This window comes from Centruroides vittatus, unplaced genomic scaffold, assembly GCF_030686945.1.
Source record: "Centruroides vittatus isolate TY-2023 unplaced genomic scaffold, ASM3068694v2 contig_400, whole genome shotgun sequence".
In the NCBI taxonomy this organism is placed as follows: Eukaryota; Metazoa; Arthropoda; class Arachnida; order Scorpiones; family Buthidae; genus Centruroides; species Centruroides vittatus.
This window is the reverse complement of record NW_027122215.1, coordinates 2,509,877-2,522,717: the sequence shown is the minus strand read 5'-3', so window position 1 is coordinate 2,522,717 and position 12,841 is coordinate 2,509,877. Positions and strand designations below refer to the sequence as shown.

Sequence of the window (12,841 nt, the reverse complement as noted above, 5' to 3'; positions counted from 1 at the left end):
ATAGACTAAGAATATTTACACTCACACTCAAGTCCTCACTTATTTCATTAAAATGTTTATGTGGGGGAAAAAAATACAAAAACATTTGTAATCATTTACAATTACTGTTGGTGAATTTTCTTAACAAACACTAAAATAAATTCTATGAGATGGGAAGTAAATGCTAGAAATTGTAAACGTGATCCAAGAAGATTATTATTAACCAAACTGTTTTCTTAAAATTTGATTAATGTGATTTGCATTCACTATACGCTCACCTTTTTCAAAAAATTAAAACCTAAGCTATATCCACATTAACAACACATAAGACATCATTTAATGTCAATATAAACTGAAAACAAATTTGCCTGGTTGCAGTTTCCATTTCAAATTTATAATGCACCTTCTATAGTTCATTGAAATCACAAAGTATTTGTTTTTGAACTGTGTAATGGTAACTTGTTCTTACAATTTTTGCTTTGCAAATACTTACTCTTTAATTACTCATCTCTACATCATCATCTACCAGTGATGAAGGTTAAGTCCCCCCTCCTACTACCCACCACTTACTGATTTACCAAATTTACTAGATAAATAATTACTTTCTGGTTTTTATTAATCTTTCTTAAATATAATATGTATAGCTTACATTTATTTCAATGTTTAATATTAGAAGTGATTTGGTGTTTAGAAAAATTAGATGGTGCTTTTGTACTAGAACTATGCCACAAAAACTTAGCTTTTTGTTTATTTCAATTAGCTTATAGTAAAATTGGTTTTGTTGTACATCACTTTGTTTAATGTCACAGTTTCAAAAAACCTGTTGACAACATTAAATGAGGACTTACCGTATATTTTTAATTGAAAAATGATGGGTAAAAAACAAAGTAAGTAAGTCATAATATTTCTTTAACTATCTTCTGTTAAGTAATTATATCATTGAAAATGATTTACTAAATGCAATAATATTATAAGTGCAAACAAATTTTAATTATTAAAGATGCATTTACACAGAACAATATTTATAATAATTTTTTTTTTGTTAAATTAAAATTGATATTTATGTTGTATTAGGTAATGGATTTTCAAATTGCATTAAAATTTATTAATACAAATAGGAAAAATGTGTCATTTTCTGTAATTAAAGAGCATCATCATACTGATTTGTTCTCTGTCTTTCCAAGCTAGTGATTGCATATTTAAAACATTGTATAGTCCAATGATATATCACCAACTTCTAGATTAAACAATGAGTAGAATGACAGTATTGTCAATCTTCACAATATTTACATATACAATATATATATAGAATAACAAATACATAATAGTAACTTTTGTCTTCTTCATATTAACAAACGTTTTTATACAATGATTTATGTCTAGATAATTTTTGTAAAAACATCTTCACATATTATTCAAAATTCATTGAGACATACAATATAAAGTTCCACACATTATCATCATAATTGTATCAGCTAAACAATTAATATAATTATGATGATAATGTGTAAAATGAAAATGAACAATTTGGCGGAATTGAAAAATGCAATACACCAACATGTCCGTAACATTCCTCTTGATATGCTAAGAGCTACTGCTAAGAGCTACTGTTAAGAACACAGTAATGCAATTTAACTTGCTTTCCGAAAATGATGTACGCCACATTGAACATGCTTTATAACATGTTTTAGAAACAATTAAAAACATTTTCAACTGATGTATTCGTGTCTTATTTCGTTTAACAATATTGCATACAGCACTATTTCCAGCTGGTGGTGGTTTGAACCATGTTTTTTGCAGAAAATAAAATCCCACGACTTCCAGTAAACTATTACAAAGTTTCATAACATTTTGTCCAGCAGTTTTCCTTTTACGACCATTTCAAAGTGGAACTTTAATTATAAAGACCCTGTTTATCAAGTCATATTTGATTACTTGAGCTATTTTTTCAAAAAATATCTTTGTAATGTATGTATTAACAATTAAATATTAACATAAAGATATCTGAATTAATTGACTAGGAAAGAATTGTAATTGCTCAAATGTGTTTACATAAGTTATAATTACATAATTTTGACAAAATATAAATAATTATCCATATAATATTAAAAATATAAAAAATTATTTAATTCACTAAAATAGTTTTTTTTAAATATTATTTTATTAAGAAAACTATTTTAATAAAATAACATTTCTTTTTTCAAATAATAATAATTATTCAGAAATTACTACATACTAGATGAACAAGTGCAGCATTCAGCAGTTCTCTGCCTTCAGGTGTTTCTAAATCTCCAACTATCCACCAAGTTAATGGTCTAAACACTACTTCTTCTGTAAAAGGAACACATTTACATCAAATTAAATTTCAAATATACAAACTTCTTAAAATTCATGAATAAAAATTGAAATATAATGAAAATATACAAAAAGTATCAAGAACAACTTTTTATTGTAAAGTTGACTTACAGTAAATTTAAATAGAAAACAGAAAAAGAGATTTTTTAAAATAACTATCAGCTATACAAAAAACAACATATAATTCACCTCACAAATAAATTATTTTATCTCAGTTATCATTTTTAGTTTGAAAATGATATTGCCATAGTTGTTTTCTATTTTAGTTTAATTTTTGTTTATATATTTTAAAGTATGTCCCAAATTATCAATAATCAAAATAACATTAAGATAAAAATATATAAAAAGTTTGAGAAATACAGGCCTGGGAGTGCCATTTCCCCTCTGAAAAAGTGAGTTGAAATACAGCAAAAGTGAATAAAAAGTGAGTGCAATAGGGACAAAACAAAGTGAAAAAACAGAAGGAAAACTCAGCAAAATAGCAGTAAAAGTTGTTACTTTCTTTTTATTCTGTTATGGTTAAACACATTTTTAAAATTTCTGTATATACTATAATACAGTAGTCACTCGTTATATCACAGATTCAGATATATCATGCTTTTTTGGTCCCCCAAATTTTAAAAGCATTTGAGTCAATAAATTTTAAATTACCAATTGCCACTGAATTTCTATTTGCAATGAAATATGGTATTTTATTTCTACTTTTGTCCTTGAAACTACCACTGAAGGTGAAACAATAAATTTGTCAAGATCTAAATATGCAGAACAGGTGGGTAGATAGATTAGCTCTTGTTTCCTTTTGATATAAAAGTTGTTTGTTTATTAGTTTTAAGTACTGTCTCCTCACTTACAAGTTTCTGTGAATTTGAAATTTCACATCTTTATGTGAATTAACAGTATTGCCTCAATTCACATAAAGGTGTGAAATTTCAAATTCACTGCATAATGTGTAAGGAAAAGATTTCTTTAATTCTGAACAGAAAGTTCTAAAATTTTTATACATTAGTAACTTTATTTTGCTTTTCAGAGGATTTTTACTCTGTAATTTTATAAGTTTTGATATTCTATTATATACTCAATATTTATTTTTAAAAATTTTCAATTACAGCATTTATAATTTTTATTGAAAAATATTAACTACACGAATTTCTAATAAGCAATTTATATAGTACTGTATAATAAAATCGCAATTGATATTTTGTTTTTATATCAACAGTATTTGTCTTTCAATGTCATTGTTAAAGAAACAATAATGCTAAAAGGGTGTTCATGGTATCGATGTTTACGTAAACGTCAATTAATACAATATAACCACAAATAAAATTTAGGATTGAAAAACAGCTTATTTTATATCAGAAACACTTGCTGATGAAAGAATAGAGATTCCATAGCATGTATAATCTGTTTAGTAAAAGCTCAGAATTTTTATTACTCGATTATATTGTGTTTTTTCTGTCTCCCGATAACGAGTGGCTACTGTATTTCCAGTAAACCATGAATACTTAAAAAGTCTTTGGATTCTGTAAATAATCAGTCATGAAAGATGATGTTCTTTTATTAAGATTATTCCAGATGTTTTCAGCTTCCTTCTTTTTCACTTCTTCTTGCTTTTGAACACTTAACACTAATAAGCATCACACATGCTGCTCGTACTTCATTCATGGTTTTGCTGTAAATTGCCTTCTCCAGTTTTTTTGTTTGCTGCTTCTAAGAAAACTTGGCCTGTCACGTGTATTTCATTTTCTTCTACATTTTTCTGGTTTAAACTCAGCTGCAGTTCCATAATCTTCATGTCATAAACAGCTTTCTTTTGTTGTTATTCAAAATGTTTCTGTGAGCTTTTTTCTGTTTCTCTTATTCTTTTAACTTCTTTTCATTTTCCAATTGTTCTTGATAATTTCTATGCACTGAGAGAGCTAATTTCACTAGTCCTTTGTAATGGGTACAAGGTGTGAGCTTTGGTCATACATGTTTAGTCCCTCTTTAACAATCAAAAGTGAATTAAGCATTCTTTCCAACACTGATGCTCTATCAGGAGAAAGTGCCCGGTGTAAAATTGACCCTCTCTCTCATAGGAACAGGGTTTCAATGCTGATTTCACTAATTTGGCTATACTGGGATATTTACCATCATCAGAACCTGTTTATTTTTTAATGCTTCAAGATGTGTAAATATTGATTTCAAAATAAAATAATATATTATTTGAAATATATTTACTTCAGATTTAAGTAAAATAATATTTTATTAATGATTTCATAAATAACAAGGAACTTTTTCCTGCAGATGAATAAAAACCAACATTGTTAACCTTTTGGGAAGCATGTGAAAATTTTTCTCACAAGCAATCACGTGTTGTACTTTTTACAACACTTTGAATATTTTAATTTATTCAGTAAATTTTATATGTAAATATGAATTTAAATTTTCGTTTACTTTTTTAGTCTCTAAATAAATGCACAATTATAATCAGCATAAGAGAAAAGATTAAAAAATGGATATTTCACAAGTAAAGTAATCACACATTTTATGAAAATAATATTTACTATATGGAATAATTATGTCTGTAGCCAATTTAGGAAGATATAGATGTGATTTAATGTTAACAATGTGCTATGAAATCATTAAAATAATTTTTTAAACTCAAGTTTATGAAATTATTTAAAGATAAATCAAGTAAAAAAATATTTTTGTAAACGACAACTCCATAACCTGATTGTTAATTAAAACCAAATAATCTGCCAAATTATTGGACTATAACAAGAATAACTAAATGGTCAGAAACGAAATAATTTTCTAGTGGTAGGAGGTTACGCTACTATCTCATGTTAATTTTAATAATTATATATTTTAATTTTAAAAGTGACAGCAGTGTTGTCAGCTTGAGAGATTAATCCCTCTGCATAGTGTGTTTTCCCCTGCAAAAGGAATTTAGTGATTTTCTTGGAAAACAGTCAAAAATCCAGGGATGCTTAGAATACTCATTTTTAAACTCCATTGAAGGAAATGCAACTCTTAAAAACTAGATTTTGGCTAATAATGAAAATATGGCACAAGTATACATAACTTTACTCAACACTGGCTTCTGAATTCGTAATGAGAGGGATTTTTTAAGTGCATAAAAGATTTTTTTTTACATACGTGAAATAAATTTTTGTTTTCTATAACCTAACAACACTGAACGGCAGTTGCAATTTTGAGTCCTGCTCAGGGTCGAGTATCTTCCAGAAAATTCTATTCTGATAGTCCGATAATTTGGCAGATTGTTTGGCTTTAAAATTATTTTTGATTTGTCCCACATCTTAATTAGGCAAGTGAAAATGACAAAAAAGTGAGAAAATGACCTGAAAAGTGAGAAAAGTGAGTGACTCCAAGGCCAGGAAATAAGTATTTAAAAGATGAGACAAAGACATATTTAATTTTCTATTGGTCATTAATATGCCTCAAACCCAAACTTATAATGATCACAAATGACTTTAATGTGACTGTTTTATCATTTCATTTTTATTGATTTCAATATGCTTTTCGGACATGTAAATTTGCCCCTCTTCAAGTTGGGTATAATATTATATAATATTAACTTAATATGCTGGAAATTGTTTTTAAATACATTTTATTATGAAAAACAAAGTTGATACTTACCTCTTTTTGTCAAATAATTCATATGTGCAGCAAATGTTGTTGCAAAGTCTTTTTGTGACATATGTGGTAAATCAGCTTGATTGATTCCTTCAACTTTAATTTATATAACAGTAATTTAAATTTTTCATAAATAAAAAATGGAAAATTACATTAAATGTACTAATCATATTTACCTACTACTCCTGTTAAATCAATAAAATTCTTTCCAGGGGTAAGAATCTTTTGATTTAATCTTGGCATAACATTTTTCTGAGACATTAGATAATCTAAAACATTGTGAAAATCAGATAGATCCCCCTAAAATTATTTAAAATCGTCATTAAAAATAAATTCAAGAAAATTCAGCAATAGTTAACTATTTCATTACTTACTTTATACACACTTTTTTGAATAAAAGGAGTTTGTCTCATAACTTCAGTTAATATTGCATCTTCAAACATATCTACATTCAACTAAAAATATAATCTCATTTAAAATATTCTTAAAAAATCATTAAACTTATTAGATATAGTAGTTAATAACCTGAGACTGTTTTAATGCAACTCCATTTATAAGCACTTGAGGAGGATTACCAATTCCAGTTCTATTTATGAAATCCCATGCCAACTATAAAATAAAATTATTACTTATAAAATATTTTTAAAAAATTAAACAACTGATAAATATACTTTTACCAGTAAAACTTACCCTTCGACCTGTATCGTAATCCGAATCATCCCCAAAAATCAGTTCTAAATCTTCATTTGGATACTTAGAATGAAAATGATTTTTAACAATTTCAGGTGTAAACTCTTTTCCTTCACTTGTTGCATAAACCTAAATGTTTAATACAATTTATTTTATCAAATATCTGTAAGATAAATCATTTTAATAATAGAATTTTTAATTCAATCCTGCAATAAAAAAAAAAATTACTTCTGTAATGAAAGAAAGGCCATCATAAGGTGTTTTATCTTGAGCAATAAAGTTGAAGGCATTTAAAAGAGCTACTCCAGCATTCTTAAAGCCATTCAAAGAAGTATCAGGATTAGCAGCAAATATGATTCCAATCCTATGATATGAATATATTTTTTTAACAAATTATTAAAAAATATCTACTAGACTTGTTAAATGGTGAAAAGAATTAGTTCTAAAAACAAATGAAATTCTAATTATTACAATAAAAATTTATAAAAGTAACATCATTCACTATGTTCTAGAACTAAATTTACATTTTAGTAGTAAAATACTTTATGAAACATGAGAATGCATATAGTTTCATAATTAAAATTTCAGAAAAGTTATTATAATTTAACTAAATGAAAGAATTCTACTAGCAATAGATAATCTAATGTATTAATATGAAGAGAGAGTAAATTTTATACATTTCATAAAACTATATTTGTTAGTAACAAATCATATATTTATTAAAAAATTGAAGTATAAAACTTCAAACAGGCAACAAAGTGGTTATAATTTAAAGCTTAATATTGAATTAAGTTCAGTTCATGCAAATAGTTTATCATCATCTGTTCTGTGTGCAAAATCATCCTCTATTCATTTGGAACAAAATGAAAAAAATAAATAAAAACTTTATTGGTCTTTAATTTGAATAAATGAAAATTTATTCAAATTAGTTTAGAAAAATTTTCTTTTCATATCAGATATTAATTAGGGTGATAAATCTGAACAGAGTTTATGATTTCCTATTATTTGACTTTACTAGATAAAACAATCATTTTTCTAGTAAGTGTAGAATAGTGTAACAGTTCACTGTTGGTAATCCAAACTAATTATTACCAGGGCTGTTCAGATTAGCGAGTTAAATACATAAAGAAAAAGAAACCAAAAAGAATTACAGACAAATAATTATAAATAAAATTTTTCAAACTGTATTTCGTAAATATTGCAAGTTTACATTAATATATACAGTACATATTAATTTAAAAAATAATCTATAATTTCTTTTTGTTTTTGGCTAAAAAATTTAGCAGAAAAATGAACTAAACAGGTTCAAATTAAGTCGTATTCAATTAGTAAAAATGCACTGTATATAATCTATTAGTCATTGTATAAAATACTGAATAACTTGAATGTTTAAAACATTGATCTAAAACTGATTATATATGTATATACATACAGTCATACACACTTTATAATGTAAAATTCTATTTTTACAGATAAAAATAGCAAGAAAATTTCAAAAATTTATTCAAAACATTAAACTGAGAGATCATTTTTGTCAAATAATTAAGTATCTATAATCTTATATTTAGGAATTTCTCTCTTTTTTTATTTTTATAATTTTTAGTAATGTGTAATTTTAAAAAAACATAACACACATGCAGCTTATTAAAATATAATCCAGAAAAATAAGTCATTGTATGTTTTCTATTATTTTACTGATAGTAACTTATTTTTTAAAATCTAGATTCATTTAATCAGATACATTACATTTGTTCACTAAAAAATTTTATTATTTATTTCAAAAATCATTTGAGTTTTAATTATTTATTAATGTTATTAATAAATAATTATATGTTATTAATTATTTATTATATGTTATTAATTTTTAATTATCTGACATTTTAAACAGTGCCCATCAATTATAAGTTTGACAAATCAATGAAGCATTAATGAAAGTTACACAAAAGTATATTTTTTAATTAAATAAATTAAAATATTCAACTTCAGATGATGATATCTCCTTAACTTTGAATTTGACAAATTTTGAATTTTGTTTTTGTTTAAATTAGCAATTTTATTAACTAAATTGAGATAAATGGTATTCATTAGTCATTTTGATTTTTAATGTGCTTTTTATTTTAAAAATATAACAGAGAAAAAGAAATCTATACTAGCTGGTTGTACTTTTAAAAAAGGTTATTTATAATTTTACAATTAATCATTTACAATTGATTGATATAATGAATAATATCCATCATAGTAGCAAAAGCATGTTAAAATATTTTCTTTAAATTTAATGATTAATTTTCAAAAGTTTAAATAATTTCTTAAAAAATTAACTGTTTGTGTGTGTAAAATATGTGTGATAGTTAACTTTAGTAATTCAGACTCTCCATCCTGCTATCATGGGTTGATATGACCCATGAAGTATTTCCATCACTTCCAAAAATGGAATCAATATATTCTAGTTGGTTCTCTAAAGATTTTAAATAATTCTTATAGAAACAATACATAATATACTGCAATGTTTTTCCCAACCTGTGTTGCAAGAGTGCCTCAGGTGTGTCATGGAAATATTAAATATTTTTTAGAATTTTGAATAAACTTTTTTAAAAATTTCATTTATCTTTTTTACTGCCAGCCAACCAAAGGGAAAAGAAGGTATTCATTAAAATGCCTATTATTGCAAAATTTGCAGCTCCCTTACAAAAATCGCTTGCATCTTTGCATATGCAGGCATACCCAACATTTTGGAGCTTCTGTAAACATTGCAGTTTTAGAGTTTAAAGACTGATACTAACTCTTTACACATTGATTCAAACAGACTTTTAATTTTTGTAGTATATTTGTAAAATTGAGTTTTTTTGTCTTGATAAGTTTAACTTCCATATTATCAAACTTTTTTTTAAAAAACTATAATTTTAAATCTTAAACATTTTTATTTTAATTTATGGTGTGTTGCAGAAATCTTATTAAATTCAAAGTGTGTCACTAATCCAAGAAGATTGGGGAACACCGATATACAGCTATTAACATCTCCTTTGTGTGAAATTTGGAAAGAACAACAAAACCTCACAACTGTAAATTTGAAATTTACAGTTGGTCATTTCCATGCTACAATGCCACAAGATGACATTGTGCTCTTACTGCTGTTCTTACATTGAATTTCTATTTTGACAGTGAGTGGCGTCCTGTACTTAGCATCACAACATACTATGATTTTTCAGTTTATGGTAGTGAACTAATTATTATTCAAAATGAACAAACCTTAATTATATTTTTGGGGTCTGGATTATAAATGTGCTATGTCAAACCATTTTTTTTAGTTTGTAAACCAAATTAATAATAATTTTGGTACTAATCTTCTATTCCAAAATGTCACTTGTCTAGAACTGCAGTAAACTCATATTCAATGCTTGTATTAACAAATTTTATTTTCAGGCTAATATAAGATTAAATGGATTTTGAATCACAATACAATAGTAATTCTTCTTAAGTAACAAAACTTTACCCAAAATTACTATTTCATAATGAAACAGATTCAAAATGTGTCCCCCTCCAAATTTTCTAAAACTTAAAAATAAGGACCATCCTAATTCATATATTTGATATTATTTAGTCTGGATAAAAAATAAGTAATCTGCGAAATTCATTAATCATATTCAATAATTTTAATTATTGAGTTAATATATAATTAAAAAATAATTTTTTATGCATTAAAACTGAATGAACATATCTCAATATTCTTATGTAAAACTAATCAAGTTAGTTTATAAATATGTATGTAATATGATCATTGTTTTAATGTGTTTTAAGTTATTGCCTTTGCTAATAAAAATTTTGTTACATTCAGAAATAGAAAATAAACAAACTGTTAAATCATAAATAAAGTTTCTTCTCAAGAATACTTATATAAAATTTTAATAATCAGTTATAATTAAATTTATTCAGAAATATATTTACAAATATTTCATAAAGTAATTCATAGTATATATAGTAATTATTATTCTATATAAACACAAATAATTGTTGTAAAAATTGCAATTGTAAGTTTTACCTGACAGGAGCTTTATGGACATAAAATGATTCTGCTAATTTGAAAATATCTTTTGCTTCACTCTGACTTGGATCAGCAATAATAATCTTTAAGAGAAAGAAAAAAATAGTTAAATTACAAATAATAAATTATTATTTCTAATACTATTATTAATATTACTGATCTGAATCACTATAATGATTTTTATGATAGATTTTTTGATTTTTTTTGTGTCATTAAATCAGTAGCCAATCAATATTTTTGAAAAGAATGGGGAGAGAAAATAATACATGCATTTAAGCAAGTATCACTGTAATTATTTTTTATTTAAATGATCCCATTTTGACATTCTTTGAAAGTCACTGGTGTTTGTAATGAAGGAGCATGAAGACAATTTTGTAGCTTTGATAAATTTTATTTATATATATTTTATAGATATTTTTTGTTTTTACTTTACTGATATCAGTCAATAATTATAGCAACCCTGCAATAATATATACTAAAAGTTGGCAATCTTTTATGATTGCTGTGCCAAAATAAAATAATGTAATGGTTCATAGTGATTTTTATTTTACAAAAAACATGTAAAAGTGCTATATTCAATATAGAATAATCTAACTTTACCATTTTTAAAACTACAGAAATTTTATTTTATGAAATTATTAATGTGAATAAACTTTCCTGAAAGAAAATACATAATTTTGAAGAAAAAACATATGTATGTATTTTAATCATTTAATTACATACAAATTTAATATGGAACAATATTCACATTTCTGTTGTATCCAATAGTTTGGGGCTGTAAACAAATATGAAAAATAATGAATAGTTATCAGAAGATTACTCTTCATTATTAAGTGAGACTTCATCTGTGAATGATGTGTTGAATTAATTTCTAATGAACACAGTAAGTGAAATTTTAAAATAACTATTGGTTTCTATTTTGATAAATGTTTTGAGTTAAAAAGATTTTCAGTTATATTTTAATCTGGGCTATTCATATAACATTCTAACTTAAATTTTACAAAAATAACTTTTTAATAAATTTTCTTCTCTGAAAAATATCATCTGAAAATATACTATCTTTAGTTGTAAAAATATAAAAGTCAGTATAAATATTTTTAAAATATGTAAATAAATATCTGTATTAGTGTTATTTAAAAATGTTCATTTTTTCATATTTTGCAGCCTAAATCATAATGGATTGGAATTTTGCTACAAACTTGTCTCTAAACAAAACTTCTGTAATTATTCACATATCACTGACAAATTCTTGTTTATGTACATTAATATAATCTCTCAGTCAAATACAGACCAATTTTTCCCTCAGTCAATCTTATGTGTAAAAAACAAAAGATAAAAGTAAAGAAGTTTATCTTTTAAATTTTATAGATATACAATTCTTTACACACATTTCTTGTAATCTTATAATATTCATTCTAACTGTACCCCTTTTTATTCATTTAAAATTTTTTTTCTGTTTTGTCTTATTTCATAAAAAATCTGCCATTTTATGCATGGACCTGATTCAATTGCATATACATTGAAAATTAGTTAAAAAAAAAAAAAACTTATATATAATGTTATGGACCAAGTGATTAATACAAGCATTATTCATAATGCCTGGTCATTATAAATAATCACATACAAAATCGGGCATTGTAATAAATTTCAGGTGTTTTAACATAATTTATCAAATTGACCGGTCATTATGAATACTGCTATCACCTAGTTGGGCAAAGTGATAACAATATTTTGGGAGTGATCATCCAACATACGCTAGCCAATCAGCACTCGCATCTGAGTTGCGCATGTATATTACGTTTAGTACCGAATTTTAAATTTATGCAACCAGTAGTTAATCTTGTGCGACATTTTAATTTTACTGGAGGCCAAGGCTATAGTCGATGTTGCTGCAAAATTGGTTGCAAATCTAATAGATGCAAATGCTACAAAGAAAAAAAAAATTATGTAATTCCAAATGTCATCAAAATCTTAATTGCTCAAATAAATAAACTAAAAAACATTTAATATCTTTATATAATTTGTAACAAAAATGAAATTCCAGAAGTTTCCCGAAGGTTGATTTTTCATTAATATTAGTTTAATTGGTAGAATTTACCTATGTGCACCATTATGGTGGTGGCCACAACCATTCGTGCGCCT

At 25.3% G+C, this 12,841-nt stretch overlaps 1 protein-coding gene across 2 annotated transcripts in view; it reads right to left on the bottom strand.

Moving 5' to 3' along the window:
* The window catches only part of Uggt (UDP-glucose-glycoprotein glucosyltransferase), a 67,010-nt gene that overhangs the window by 19,607 nt on the left and 34,562 nt on the right, over positions 1-12,841 (bottom strand). For both annotated transcript variants that reach the window (XM_067271694.1, XM_067271695.1), the window contains exons 15-22: positions 10,697-10,782; positions 6,889-7,024; positions 6,661-6,789; positions 6,496-6,579; positions 6,345-6,425; positions 6,147-6,270; positions 5,974-6,066; positions 2,216-2,310 (exon numbers count right to left, since the gene is read on the bottom strand). In XM_067271694.1, coding sequence (XP_067127795.1) covers positions 2,216-2,310; positions 5,974-6,066; positions 6,147-6,270; positions 6,345-6,425; positions 6,496-6,579; positions 6,661-6,789; positions 6,889-7,024; positions 10,697-10,782 — 828 coding nt within the window. The remainder of the gene's footprint in view (positions 1-2,215; positions 2,311-5,973; positions 6,067-6,146; positions 6,271-6,344; positions 6,426-6,495; positions 6,580-6,660; positions 6,790-6,888; positions 7,025-10,696; positions 10,783-12,841) is intronic.